Genomic DNA, 15,660 nt, shown 5'->3' with positions numbered 1-15,660 from the left:
CGCACGCCAGGTTTAGACAACAGAAAATTAGAAAAATATAATTTAACTTTCCTTGGTGGTTTAATGAAGTGGAGGTGTCAAAATCATTCAGCCCTTTGCAGGCATTACACTGGAGCATTCCCTTTGCACACCCAGCACCAGCTCCCTATCATTATTGCCAATGTATGCCTAGTGCCAATACGCAATGTTTCTATTGCTCAGCCAGTGCCAGCCCACCCATCCTGGTGCCCACAGGATGCGCATAGGCAGTTGAGTCAAAATCTCCTATTGTATTTCCAGTAACAGCAAGAGATCAGCAAATTTCAGGTTATGAAATTCGTTCACACTTCGTTTACTGGTAAAAGGTGAATTGCGTTATGGATTCCGTTACCATGGAGCGTAATGCAATTCTATAACGGAATGCCTTTAGAGGCATTCCGTCATAATAGAAGTCTATGGCCTGCATAACGGATCCGTCAGGAGAGGACTCCCCTGCATAACGGAAATGGGAAGGATCTGTTTTGCAGCCCATAGACTTCTATTATGATGGAATGAACAACGGAATACCTCTAAAGGCTTTCCGCTATGCATTCCGTCATAGAATTGCGTTATGGTCTGTTATAATGGAATCCATAACACAATTCACCTTTTACCAGTAAACGAAGCGTGAACGAATTTCAAAATCAGAAATTTGCTCATGTCTAGGGACAACTCACCTGTCAATAATTCACCCATCTATACATCCATTGCATGCCCTTCACAGCTCCCCAGCCCTTGTATGCCAGGTTGATGTTCTCCCACCTGCCCAGTGCACCTCATGTATTTCTTGTATAGTGACAGGCATGGAGGGTACATCAGCCTACAATGGGACATTATCGTCCAGTGACAGGATTTCCCACACCCCATTCAAACTTCCCCTCCAGTAACTGGAAGCTGCCGAATACAGGCCGCAACCTGGGGCCCAGCCCATACGTGGCCAACACCCCCCTACTCACCGAGCCCTTACAGTTTATGTTGAAGATGTACATGACCAGTCCCCACATGCCATCCCCTTTTGACACTGCCAGCATCTTTCCTACTAGCGGAGCTCACTAGACCAGGGTGGGGTGTACTGCTACTGCACTGCGGAGGATGAAGACAGTTGCTGTGAGATTACTTATTCACTCCGACACTGGACACTTTACTCCAGGACAGAGAAGCCGTGCAGCTGGCACTGGTGAAAACTAACAAAGCTGGGCAAGGGAATGTAAGAGCTCCAGACTGAGGGGACAACTGGAAATCCAGCAGTCAGGGAGGTCTGACACTGCAGGAACACTGACTGCAGACTATAAGCCAGATCTGTTAGTAATAAGACTGATGTGTGAACAGCCCCACTGACTTGTATAGGCCACTGTGCTATCCATAAAAAAAACTAGTGCACTGAAACAAAATACAGTTGTGTGACTTATCAGTTACTGTGATCCCCAGAGGAATTCAAACTATTACATCAAATTATTTGACAAGCAGAACACCAATTCCTTACCATGAAGTAAAATGTACAACATTTGTAAGGTTCAAATGTGCAAATTCAGAAAGGATTTTTTACGTCACACACCCTAAGGGTCCATTCACACGTCCTGTTTTTTTTCATCCTGAAAAAACGGTCCGTTTTTTGCGGATCCGTTGTTCCTGAAAATGCTTCCGTATGTCATCCGTTTTTTGCGGATCCGCAAAAAACGGAAACATGTATACATTTCAATAATCAAATAAAGTTGTTTGGATTTCTTTGAAAAAAAAATTGAAAAAATTAAAAAAAATTTGTTGTGTTTCCAGGAAAAAACGGATGACATACGGAATGACATCCGAATGTCATCCGTTTTTTGCGGATCCATTGACTTTGTATTGTACCAGGATCCGATTTTTCAGGACAAGAATAGGACATGTTTTATATTTAAACGGACATGCGGAACGGAACAACGGAAACGGACAGCACACATTGAAAATGAATGGGTCCAGATCTGGTCCTGATCTGTTCCTGAAAAAACGGACCAGATCAGGAAAGAAAAAACGGACCAGATCAGGAAAGAAAAAACGGACGTGTGAATGGACCCTAACTCTTCCCCTGTAACCATAGCATTATCAGTGGTGGAGATTTATCAATTGTAGAAGGCATGATTGTAACAGAGCAAAACCTGTAACCAATTCATCAATGTGGTGCACAAGACAATTTGTGTTTGATGAAACTTGCTAGGCACGACAGATATTTCTCTTCTGTGGATGTGCACAAACATTAATGCACTCCTGTAATAAATTTGCCACAATGACTTTTAGCCATGCCTTTGTCTTAGGACATATGTATTTCAAAATGGTTATTTGTGGAATAACACACACTTGATCTTTTATTTGCACCAAAAACAGCGTGGCTTTATACTATCATTTGATGTTTGTGGAGACCGAGAGGCCGGGACTCGGCGCTGCAGGCACCGCCACAGATTGGATCAGCTGGAAGCGTCCAGTGGGTAGTGCCGTCTTATTGCTATATTGTACACACTTGATATTCACCATGTACTACATTTGTTGGGCCACAAACAAAATGTCAGATTGGCACCTGGGCTTGTCCAATGACTACTTTTTCCATCCTACCATTAAAGGTGTTGTCCAAGGCAATTAGACCTCTTCAGCTACGATTAAATAGTTATGACATGTTTTTGGCAACCAAAGGCCTCAGTGGTATACATGGCAAAAGATCACTGAAGTGATTTGCTTCAGCGTTCACAAACGGTACAAGGGCCTAACACCACTGGAGTCCTGTAAATAATGCCGGGAAAGACTGAAAAATTGGTGTTGGACCAGAAGGAGGCTTGTTGTTTTTTTGCTTACATTTTTTAACACCAACCCTAGCTTTTACAAAAAAAAAAACTCTGACAATCCCTTTAAATATTCTATCTACCTACCATTATAATCCTTTCCTTCATCTACATCCCCAGCAATCCCAGCAACCCCTGAATGAACAGTATAGACTGCGTTTTACTTTTCTGGTATTGAGATTCAGCAGAGAATGTCAATACCGGAGAAAATCACTTCCATTTTATCCCCATTCATTGTGCAAAATGCATTTCGTTCCGTTTGGTTAAGTTTCCATACCGGACAGAAAACCACTGCAAGCGGCATTACACTCAATGCAAGTCAATGGTGCCGGATCCGTTTTCTTGGACACTATAGAAAACTAATCCGGCACCTATTGACTTACAATGGTTTTAATGCCGGATCCGTCATTGCTATGTTAAAGATAATACAACCGGATCTGTTCATAACGGATGCAGATGGTTGTATTATCAGTAACGAGAGCGTGAAGTGTGAAACTAGCCTTAGGGCACTTTCACACTTGCATTAAACTTTTCAGTCATTGAATTCCATCCTAGGGGCCTTAATACCGGGGAAAAAAACGGATCAGTTTTATCCTAATGCATTCTGAATGGAGAGCAATCCGTTCAGTATGCATCAGGATGTCTTGAGTTCAGTCACTGTACGGTTTTTGGACAGAGAAAATACTGCAGCATGCTGCGGTATTGTCTCCGTTCAAAATTCCAGGAACACTTGACGGAATGCCCTATGACGGAATGCCGACATTATTTTCCATTGAAATGCATTTATGCTGGATCCGGCCCTAAGTGTTCTGGAAAAACGGATCCGGTTTTGCAGTCTGTGCCTGCACAGACCTTTTAAAATGTAAAAAAGATAAATACCGGATCCGTTTTTTTCGGATGACAACCGGAGAGACTGATCTGGTATTGCAATGCATTTGTGAGACGGATACGCATCCGGATCAGTCTACAAATGGTATCGGTTTGCATACAGATTGACGGATCCAGCAGGCAGTTCCAGCGACGGAACTACCTGCTGGAATCCAACAATGTAAGTGTGAAAGTAGCCTTGGGCTACGTTATTCTGGAGCGCCCCAGGAGCCGCACGGACTGTAAGTATACTGCTCCTCCGCTCCCCGCTCCTACTATGGCAACCAGGACTTTAATAGCGTCCTGGGTGCCATAGTAACACTGAACGCATTTTGAAGACGGATCCGTCTTCAAATGCTTTCAGTTCACTTGCGTTTTTCCGGATCCGGCGTGTAATTCCGGCAAATGGAGTACACGCCGGATCCGGACAACGCAAGTGTGAAAGTAGCCGTAGCTGGACACTAGCATCTAACTTGCTGAAGCAGTGGAGGAAAAACAAACAAACAAAAAAAATCACAGAACTTCCAGGTCGGTCTGTAGTCCTGTGATTACAATCCTTTGTTCCTGCAGAGGATATGAGAGAGAGAGGTCTGGCAGTGTCTTATTTATTCATGTACCGTAGTTTTTCCTGGATCTACTACTGGCTTTGGCTTTTAAAAAAAAAAATGGTACAAAAAAACTGGGGTAGCATTTTAAAAAGTAAAATAAATAAGAAACCACCCAAAAGGGTGGCTTTTAGTGGTGTTTATCCTGTACTTTTGCATTTTGCACATGTGGTTTTTGGTTCTAGCATGCTGAAGCAATAGCATTTTTGTCAGGCATTTTTCTATCACATTTCTAGGGGAAAAAAAACTGAAAAAAATGCCATCCAACAGCCCAAAAAAAAATCATGCCGTATGGAAGCAAGCAGTTTATATAGCGTTTAGAAAAACACCAGAACAAACTTGTGTGTGAAGCAGATGTAACATTCCCAAGAGGCTATAGAGGCTCCTTTACTTTTGTTCTGTAGAGTCATCGTCACTAATAAATGTGTACTTACAGAAGAAATGTAAAGTTACTTTTTCTCTGCTTACTCAAGTGAAACATATTTTCTGCCTAGAAGTATACAGCGTACAACCTTCCAGCTAGTGATGTGCTCTGAAGCTGCAAATACTGGGTAATGATGAAATCATTATTCATCCCTTTTCATTATGTTAAGCTTCTTTAACTCATTGATTTCCAATATGGAGCAGCCTCTGTTTCAGCTACATCTCAAATAAAGATCTTTTGTTGAAGCAAAGTGTTTAAATTGACTTACTTCTGTTCAATATCACTAAATAAGACTGTGGCCAGCTCACTATGCAATCTCCTCATAACAATGGCCCTTCTGTGAACTGGAATCTCAAGGAAAAGTATTTCTTATTTTTGTAGGCCAAATAAAAGGCAAAGTTCTGAATAATTGCTTAAAGCAAACAGTGCATTAAATGGGTATTACAGTTCTTAAAGGGGTATTCTCATCTCAGACAATGGGGGCATATCGCTAGGATATGACCACATTGTCTGATAGGTGCGGGTCCCACCGCTGGAACCTGCGCCTATATCGGGAACAGAGCCCCGCAAGGTGGTGACTGGAGGACCCTGGCCCGGCCACCACCAAGCGCACTCCTCATAGAAGTGAATAGGAGTGATGGGACCCGTACCTACATCGAGAACGGAGCCCTGAAAGTGGTGGAGAGCGCACTGCGCATGCGCAGCTGCCCTCCATTTGTTTTCTATGGGGCTGCCGAAAGTAGCTGGCTCGGCTATTTTCATCAGGCCCATAGAAGTGAATGGGACCGGTGGCCGGTTATGCGTGGTGCACTCCCGTTCACTTCTATGGGTAGTGCGCTTGGTGAAGGCCGGACCGGAGTCCTCCAGCCACCACCTTGCGGGGCTCTGTTCCCAATATATGTGCAGGTCCCAGCGGTAGGACCCGCATCTATAAGACAATGGGTGCATATCCTAGCAATATGCCCCCATTGTCTGAGATGAGAACACCCCTTTATAAGTTATCCCCTATCTACAGGGGTAACTATTAGATCAGTGGTGGTCCTACCTCTGGACCCCACAGGTCACAAGAATGGATACCCCGTACCCCTCGGAGCCTCCCCATATAAATAGAGCAGCAGGTCAGCATGTGAACTGCCACCCCATTTATATCTATGGGAGTTTTGGAAATAGCTGAGTGATGTACTCGACTGTCCCTGGGACTCAGGTACAGATGAATGGTACAGCAGTGTACATGCTCAACCTGACACTCTGATCATTTTGGGGGTCCCTGTTCTTGTGATCTGTGGGAATCCCAGTTGTAGGACCCCCACCGATCTAAAAGTTCTAGCACATTTTCTCCAGTTTTCTGAGTTTCATTCTTTTTATGCCTTAAAACTGACCTGTTACCTTTATTCACTAGGTCAGTACGATTACAGAAATACTACTTTATATTGTTTTTCTTGTGTTTTAATACTTTAAAAAATTCTTCAGAAGGCGTGTGGCTGCCTTAACAACTAAACGTCTCAGCAGGAGAGCTGCTCTGGCCCATGGCATCTGAGGGGTAAAATGTCTGCGATCGGTGTCATCGCCAAACATATACATTAACCCGAGTGTATGCTTCTGAGCAAGTGCCATGTTTGAAGACCGCATGTGGACATACAGGTACATTCATTTGCAAGAACAGGTTAAACTGTGAGGGGTAGGTTTACACTGTGTTTTTTGGAGCAGGTTGTGAAGCAGTTTCCCGATCAGGTTTTTCAGCTAAAGCCAGAAGTGGATCCAGCAGGAAGAAGAAATAGAAGTCCTTCGTGTAGATCTCCTCCGATTCCTTTTGAATCCACTTCTGGCTTTGGCTGAAATAACTCCTTCAAAAAACTGTGCGAACCTGCCCTTAGAAATACCCCAAGGCCTCTTTCAGAGGAGCGTGTCCCGTTCAGAAATCACGCTTCATGTGTGAGCGTGATTTCCTGTTATGAACACTGCTAGTTTCGCTGGAGCGCACAGCATTATAATGATTTATAATGCTGTGTGTCTCTGCATGACCTGTATCTACAGAATTATACTGACAGCATTATGTCAATATAATTCTGTAGAAGTATTAGGCTAGTTTCAGTATTTCGCCGTGCCCGCGGACCGCCGCTCCGTCCCCATTGACTACAATGGGGACGGGGGCGGAGCTCCGGCGCTGCACGGAGAAAGCCGCCGGACTAAAAAGCCTGACATGCAGTAATTTTAGTCCGGCGGCCTTTCTCCGTGCAGCGCCGTGCTGCGCCGGAGCTCCGCCCCGTCCCCATTATAGTCAATGGGGACGGAGCGGCGGTCTGCGGGCACGGCGAAATAGCCGCAGGACGGATCCAACATGGTGAACAGCCTGTCGGATCCGTCCTGCCGCAAGTGTGAAAGTACCCTAAGGTCATGCAGAGAAGCACAGAATTATACATCATTATAATGCCGTACGCTCCAGCGAAACAAGCAGTGTCCATAAAAGGAAATCACGCTCACACATGGAGAGTTATTTCCGCACAGGACACGCTCATCGGAAATTAGCCTAATAATATTTTTTAATATACTTTATTGATTTTGTTTCAGAAGCAAAATAGACCCCCGAAGTTCAGGCCTTCCTAAAGCGCTGTTCACTGTAGCACATACAGAATCAGTACACCATAGCCAGAAAGGCAGTGTACGGTTTCAGATTTTTACAATATACGATGCAGTGAGTGCTGTACTGATAGGAGCACACATCGCTGCTCCTGCCTGTGCCCTCTGCTGAAACCTCTGCCATAGAACCTTGGTGCAGGCTTCTTGGCACCCGTGTGCTATGCCAGGCTTTACTTCCACTTGCATTGGAGGTGGACTGTAAAAAGATTTGAACAGGTGTTTCAATGCAGATTTCTTGCTAAATTTCTTATGAAATATGGAACATGTATATAGCCTACAATGCATCAGATCCTACAATTTGTTTTGTTGCTGTGGGATCACTCTTCCACTTGTGCTAGTTTTTGAAACTGACGTACACAAGGTCATCACATGGTCCATCACCATGGCGATAGATCATGTGATGGACCATGTGATGAACGCAGTGACGTCATCAAAGGTCCTATTCCTCACAGATGAAGACGGAAGAGATGCCGGCTGCGCGATCAAGTGGATTAAGGCGAGTTAAATTATTTTTTATTTATTTTTACCCCTCCAGCCCTATTGTACTTAGCATTCTGTATTCAGAATGCTATTATTTTCCCTTATAACCATGTTATAAGGGGAAATAATACAATTTACACAACCTTGAACCCAAACCTGAACTTCTGTGAAGAAGTTCGGGTCTGGGTACCACATTCAGTTTTTTATCACGTGCGTGCAAAACGCATTGCACCTGTGCGATAAAAACGGAGCGCAATCGCAGTCAAAACTGACTGCAATTGCGTACCTACCTGCAACGCATCCGGACACGCTCGTGTGAAAGAGGCCTTAGTCAACACAGCACAAACATGTCACTTTTTTGTTGTGGTGTTTTGCAACACTTTTTTGTGTTTTGTTTAGTTTATTTTTTTTGGGGGGGGGGGGCATTTTTTTTATTGTAGCATGCATTGGGTCTGGTGCTTTTCCCCTCACTCCGCTTTTTTTGTCCCATAGACAGACATTCATTGCTGTTTTTGCCCTTGAAAAAACGCATGTGGCAATGAGTGTTGCACATTTTGCACTGCTATAATTTTTTTTATGACATATTAACCTGTATATGAATATTTGATGTATTTATTTTATTAAAACAGTTGGATATAACTTTTGAAGTCATTCCATGTGTTCTAGTTCTTGTCCTGGATTTTACATTTTCTATTTGTCTGGACTTTTAACAAAGCGAACATACCGTAACTAACAACATATATGTAATAAGAATTATATTGAAGTGAATGGGGCTGAGCTGCATTACAAAGTGTGGAGGCTCCCTGAAATAGCCGATTGGTGAGGGTACCAGGAGTTGAACCACTGCCGATCTTATATTGGTGACCTATCACTGGATAAGCCCTTTAAATGTGTTTTCACCTGTGAAAACTACAATCACATTGAAAACAACAGCAACACTCTGCATGTGTTGTTTTCCTGTGGATTTGTATCCACAACCTCAACTGTCACATCTAAATAATAATCGCTTAAAGGGTGTTCTGGTTGGTTTAGGTTAGGCTGTTCGGGCATGCTGGGAGTTTTAGTTTTGCAACGGCTGGAGGGCGGCATGTTGAACATGCCTGGTTTAGGTGGGGATAACTATTAGATCCGGAGATAGCAGAGTTCTATACTCTGCTATCTCTGGACCTCTCATGTGGAGCGGCCACACACATGTGCGACCAACCATTCCGTTTTTTTCAGGGGACTGCAGGGGGTATGGGGCTCGTTCTCGTGATCGGTGGGGGTCCCACTGATCTAATAGTTATCCTCTAGCCTGTGGATAGGCAATAACGTAATCTAACCAAAATACCCCTTTAAATTTAATTCTAGAATGATGAAAGGGGGTTGTATCATCTCAGACAACTCCTGTAGAGGCATCAAAACTGCACTGAACCCCCCCGGCCCCGCATGCATGCATGCAGAGGTGAAATGTGTTACATAAATGTATTGCACCTGCAAAAACCGCAACCGCATCAAAACTGATGCAAAAAAAAACAACTAAAAAACGCAGGTCTCTCTCTCACAATCACTAGAACTTTTTTTTTCTTTAATACCATTAATAACACAAATGTGACACAAATTACCGTATCTGTCATTTCATGTAATATTTGCACCACTGTGATTTGGGCGACTACAAAGCTTTAATTCTTTTTTTTTTTTCCTCTCTTCATCCAGACAATGGATGCGTTCAGTCAGGAGTCATCTTTTTGTGATAAATGACAGAATCGCCAATTAGTATGGATGGAGAACATGTTATCTGCATGCAAGCAGCACCACAGAAGGTACTGGCGAACGGAGGAGAGCGCAGACACTTTGCGGGAATTACACTTTCTGCTCCTGAGGCCATTAAGCTGAGAATTACCATGGAAACAGACCCTGGCACACAACTGGCCCTAAGGAATCGCCAGCTCTCGCTATCACAGCTGCCAGTGTCAACACAAAAGGTTGGATGGCGTTTGTATCATTATAGATATCCACACCGTCCGCGAGATATGCAAACAGCCATTTAATATTTATATTTTTCTATATAAACACTGCAAAGAGACATAAATGTTATGTTCTGCAGAATACGCTTCATCGTGGAGAAGCCACTAACCTTTTATTGTAAATGCATTGAACAATAACGGTGTTTGGTATAATATTGTACTATGTGACACAATAGTGTCACTTGTGGCCCGTAGTACATTATTATACCAATATATCACGTTTTTGGCTTATGCATGCATGTTCCAGAATGACCGCTCAATAGTGGCCTCTGGATCAACACTATTAAACCAGGCGCAACGCTTGGTAGGATTGATCTTGATCAGTTGAAGGAGTATTCCAGTTAGAAGAAGTTAACCCCTATCCTGTGGATAGAGGACAACTATTAGACTGTGGTGGTCCTTCTGCTGGGACCCTGTACCCCGTGGAGCTCCCCCTGAAATGGAAGGAGCAGCTGGTTGGAATAGGCTCCACCGCTCCGGTCATTTCTTTGGCAGCAGCGGAGATAGTTAAACGCTGCACACGGCTATCTCCGGCGCTCTCATAGAAATGAATGGAGCGGCGGCGCACATTCCAACCAGCCGCTCCTTTCATTTTGGAGAGGGGAAGGGGTCCCCCATTCTCCTGATTACCGGAGGTCCAAGCTGTGGGATAGGGGATAACTTTTTCTAACCGGAATACCCCTTTAAAGCATTTCGTATGTAATTCAAATGTGTTATTCACATGCAATTAAAGTTGTAACTATAATGCAAATTTGGTATTTGGTGCACAAAGCGCCCTTCAGTGCACCTTGGATCTGATGCTCTGTTTCATCTAGTAATTCCCCCTCCACCTTGACTGACGGGTCCAGGAATGTTGCCAGGTCCTATAATCCTGCACCTGCGTTTGCTTGCAATTTTCACGTAACCCCATTTATTTCTATGGGGCCTGCGTTACGTGATAAACGCACAAAATAGAGCATGCTGCGATTTTCACGCAACACACAAGTGATGCGTGAAAATCACCGCTCATGTGAACAGCCCCATAGAAATGAATGGGTCGTTCAACTCACGCATCACATCCGCGCAGAGTACTCGCCCGTGTGAAAGGGGCCTTAGGATTCGGAATAAAGATCCCAACAGTTTATCATAGAAGGACAGGGTCTTATATACACACATACCTAATCCTGTCACATCTTTCAGTGTCAGTGATTTCCACATCTGTCCAGAGGAAAAAAAAAACAGACTGCAAAGTTCCATTATAAACATGGATTGTGGAGAAAGTGGGTAGCCGTGCAACTAACAAATTAAAATGGATTTAGCATTGGCACTTTTTCATTTAAGCTGATCGCACAGATGGAGCCAAACACTACTCATTAAGCCCATTAAATACAGCCAGCAACACTGACGTGGCCATAAATCACCCAGATAGCAGACTGTTCAGATCATCTGCACACAATCTACATTTTTACCAATTTATTGCACCTCCTAATATTATGACCCATTTGGGAGATGATGAAGGAGGACAAAAATCAGCTCACATGTGACAAATTTACAAAATGTTAATGTTTTCTTAATATACAGAATGTGTCTCATTACTGCTGCTCACTGGGCTAGAATTGTTTTAGACACCATTATCTAGATAGAAATAGAGAGTTTACTCTGCAAATATTCAGGCTAGACCAATATATTAGTGATGGCAGTCTTAAGGAAAGAAATGTAGCAAACCATATAGATGTAGTAGACCTAATGTAAAATATTCCGGTTTTTGCAGTAACAAAATACACTTGCACCAAAATAAACACTGCAGGGAAATGGCGCGGTCGCGTTCACTGTTGAACTGTTTTGTTGTGGATATGCAGAAATGCGCATAAATCTGCACTGAAATTCATGTGGCTCTTATGCGCGATCACCTGCAGTTGTGTGCAGGCCGCCTTAGGGAGGCCTTCACACGCGGGAGATTTTGTGGCAGAAAATTCACTTCAATGGGTCCGCAATCCGGAAGGTCGGAGGTATGGGGTTTCTCTCCGTGCCTCCGCACCGCAAAAAATTAGAACATGTACTATTTTTTTGTGGTGCGAACGGCTCACTGACCCATTCAAGTTGAATGGGTCTGGATCCGTCGTGGCAGCTGCACGGATGGTGCCCGTGCGCTGGAGACAGCATGGAACGGACAACGGGCGTGTGAATTAGCCCTAACAGTGGCATACTAGGGGGGGGGGGGTGGTCTGCCCAGGGTGCCGGCTCTCAGGGGGTTGCCAGAAGCAATGAGCGCTTCCATCAATACAGATGGAAGCGCTCATTGCTGGAGCGCTGGGACCTGCAGTCCTGTCACTCACCAATCAGCTCCCAGAGCTCCTCCCCTCCTTCAGGCCAGCGGTGCTCTGAATGGTGAAGCAGATCGAGTTGCCGGCCTGTGTGGGCGGAGCCTGCAGCCTGGAAATCTGCATAAGTTTCGCCCACACAGTGCTGCAGAGCGATCTGTGTCTGCAGGGAAGAGAGGTATGTGATCTTCAGGAACGGGACAAGGTGAGTAGTTACTGTGCTTTTTTTTTTCTTTGCTTTTTTTCTTTAATACGGAGGGGGCACAGAGGACGTCATTACCATGGAGGGGGCACAGAGGACGTCATTACCATGGAGGGGGCACAGAGGACTTCATTACCATGGAGGGGGCACAGAGGACTTCATTGCCATGGAGGGGGCACAGAGGACTTCATTGCCATGGAGGGGGCACAGAGGACTTCATTGCCATGGAGGGGGCACAGAGGACTTCATTACCATGGAGGGGGCACAGAGGACTTCATTACCATGGAGGGGGCACAGAGGACTTCATTACCATGGAGGGGGCACAGAGGACTTCATTACCATGGAGGGGGCACAGAGGACTTCATTACCATGGAGGGGAGGGGGCACAGAGGACTTCATTACCATGGAGGGGAGGGGGCACAGTGGGGATTTCTACCATCGAGGGGAGGGGGCACAGTGGGGATTTCTACCATCGAGGGGAGGGGGCACAGTGGGGATTTCTACCATCGAGGGGGCACAATAGGGATTACTACTGTGAAGGGGCATAAAGAGGGCATAACTACTGTGAGGGGGCAAACATCTGTACAAAATTACTGCGAAGGTTGTACAATGAGAGCAATACTACTGTGAGGGGGTACAGGGTAGCCAAAGACCCTAGGCACGCCACTGAGCCCTAAGGAGTATTGAGATGGTGCATTTTTTGCTTCAATTTTTTTTTTCCAGTGCAGCGTTGATGCAGTTTTAACCACACTGTCTGAATACGACCAAATGGAGATATGATGGTCCGATGTTAAAATGCATCACAACAAATTCTGATGGATCCCATTGACAACAAGAATAGTGGTAATGTGACCAGAGACTGTGACATCTGCCACGTACTGTAGAGATGCTTAACCTGCTCATGACCACATCTGAAAGCACCTTAATGACCAGCTATATTTTTTCATCATAGCCTTCTGCATTTCAGCAGCTATAACTGTTAATTTTTTTCCCACTGTTGTGGCTGTCCTTGTTTTATGTGGGAAAAATTGTATTATTCTTTTTGGAGTGGTTTGGTGGGAACATATAAATTGCTGTGTTATTTATATACATTTTTTGCACAAATATATAAAAACATTTACGGCTTTGTTTTGTTTATATTTTATTTGATTTAGGTTTCAAACTTAACCTGTTAAATCCATGTTTAGGTCAGTACCCTTGTGTACATGCCCAATATTGTAAGTTTTCTACTATGTAGTGTATGCACAGTAAAAATGTATTTCATATTAAAAGATTTTATTTTATTACTTATTTTTTTATTCCAGCAATGCATTACAATTTCACATATTTATATTATATTTATAATGCATTAGAATAGTCCTGTATAGGAATACATTATGTTCTGTGTCTCCAGGCTGGATTTTGATGACTTTCTGCACCAAAATCTGCATGTGTTGCTTGCGGAGTATAATGCAAATTTACCCAGATCTCATACTTTCCATTGTAAAGGCTGAAATCTGCTCTGAAACTCCTGACAAACGGACATGCTGCAGATTACAAGATCTGTATTGCAGCTCAGTTTCCACACCATGTAGATGAGATTTTGTCAAATTCATATAAATAGCTGGTATTATATTATGCTGCTTATGTGCATGCAGCCTTAGGCCTAATTCACATTTCAGCAATTTGAGCAGTGATTTCCATTAGTGACCCAAAAACCAGGTACAGGTCAAAAATACAGAACAGCTGCAGATCTCTGCATTATATTGTATCTGTGTAGCCCCATTCCTGGTTTCGGTTCATGGAAATCACTGACCAAATCACTGAAGTATGAACTAGGACTTTAAAGAAACCTGTCACCCTGAAAATGCAAATTGATCTGCAGGCAGCATGTTATAGAACAGGAGGAGCTCAACAGTCTGATACATACCGTATTTTTTGCCCCAAAGTGGAGAGGAAAATTTCACTGTGTCTTATGGGGTGAATAATAATGAGCGCCTGCATTATGAAAGCGCTCATTAGTACCGGAGGACCAGGAAGTGGTAAGGGCTCTGTACTCATCGTTTCCTGGTCCTCGGCTGTGCTGTGGATGCGCACAGCGCGAGGGCGCTCTGTAACCTTACACTGTGCGTGTCGGGTCACAGCACAGCCGACAGCAGGAAGAAGACGTCAGAGCGCTGGAAGTAAAGAGCGGCAGCGTCTGGAGCAGGAGAGTTAAGTGGATTTTTTATTTTATGTGATCTGAGGCATGGGGCCCGATTAAAAGGCTGGGGGCTGATAATGGGTGCGTCTTATAGGGCATTTTCTTGGAAATTATTCAACATAAGTTGTATTTTATTCATTTACATTCCTGCTCATTCAGGGCTTGGACATCTAGGAGGCGGCCCTATCAGTGACCGACAGCCTTCCCTCTATGAATGTGTAACAGAGATAGCTGTCAATCACTGATAGGACCGCCTCCTTTGACTACCAAGTCCTGAATGAGAATGGCTAAAGTTTTACTGAATCTTTTCCCATAAAATTATACATCAATCTGCTCAACTCTTCCTGCTCTAAAAACATGCGGCCTTCAGGGCAGAAACCATGTTCAACATGACAGGTTCCCTTGTTAGGAAACCATGTGCTTTCTGCAGAAACAACCACATTTAGATTAATGGAAGAGATTTGTGAATTCATTCTTAGGGTTAATATGCTGCGTACTTTTCCCTGCAGAACTGTGTGCATTGAATCTACAGATTTTACAGTAGCAGCAAAGTGTGGATGAGATTTTTTTTTTTTTTACTCTTACTCACAAACTGCAGAATATTTCCACAACGGAATCCACACATAACTTGACCTGCAATGCGGACCTTAAATACGCAGCATGTCAATTTAATGCTGTGGATTTCACCCTTTCCAATGCAGAGGGTTGAAGTGGCAAATCCACCTATTTTGTGCAACAAAATCTGTGTGAACGTACACTAATATTCACCCACCTGCTTTTATCTCCAGGAGTCTTAACCTTGGATCTTCAGGATGATGCAAACGTCTCTTCTTTCTCCAACATCGAGCAGGATATGTGTACAACTGTCCCGGAGCCACACCTGTGTACAAACATATAAAAAGAAAAATATTAAGTTATCGCTCAATATGAAGTAGATTTGCTAGTACTGCGCTGTATCATTTATGGTAAGAGCACACAAAACAGCTGTGGTCAACCAAGTGGCAAGGAAGATGGAGCAAAAAAACAGAAAGAAACAAGCATTTAATAGCTGAACTAATTTTTGCAGTACTACTGCATGTCAACCCGGTTTACCGCCACAGTGTGTTACCCATACTCAAACATATAATTTCTC

At 43.8% G+C, this 15,660-nt stretch overlaps 1 protein-coding gene across 6 annotated transcripts in view; it reads right to left on the bottom strand.

The window, feature by feature from the left end:
• The window catches only part of DPF3 (double PHD fingers 3), a 231,301-nt gene that overhangs the window by 119,839 nt on the left and 95,802 nt on the right, over positions 1-15,660 (bottom strand). For all 6 annotated transcript variants that reach the window (XR_006387043.1, XR_006387044.1, XM_044271694.1 and 3 more), the window contains one exon: positions 15,301-15,408. Coding sequence is in view for 4 of the 6 variants with exons in the window: in XM_044271694.1 (XP_044127629.1) it covers positions 15,301-15,408 (108 nt within the window). In the remaining 2 variants the exon portion in view is untranslated. The remainder of the gene's footprint in view (positions 1-15,300; positions 15,409-15,660) is intronic.

The sequence above is a fragment of the Bufo gargarizans genome, chromosome 11, assembly GCF_014858855.1.
Source record: "Bufo gargarizans isolate SCDJY-AF-19 chromosome 11, ASM1485885v1, whole genome shotgun sequence".
NCBI classification, from domain to species: domain Eukaryota; kingdom Metazoa; phylum Chordata; class Amphibia; order Anura; family Bufonidae; genus Bufo; species Bufo gargarizans.
The sequence above is the reverse complement of the archived record's forward strand: the minus strand, read 5'-3'. Positions and strand labels throughout refer to the sequence as shown.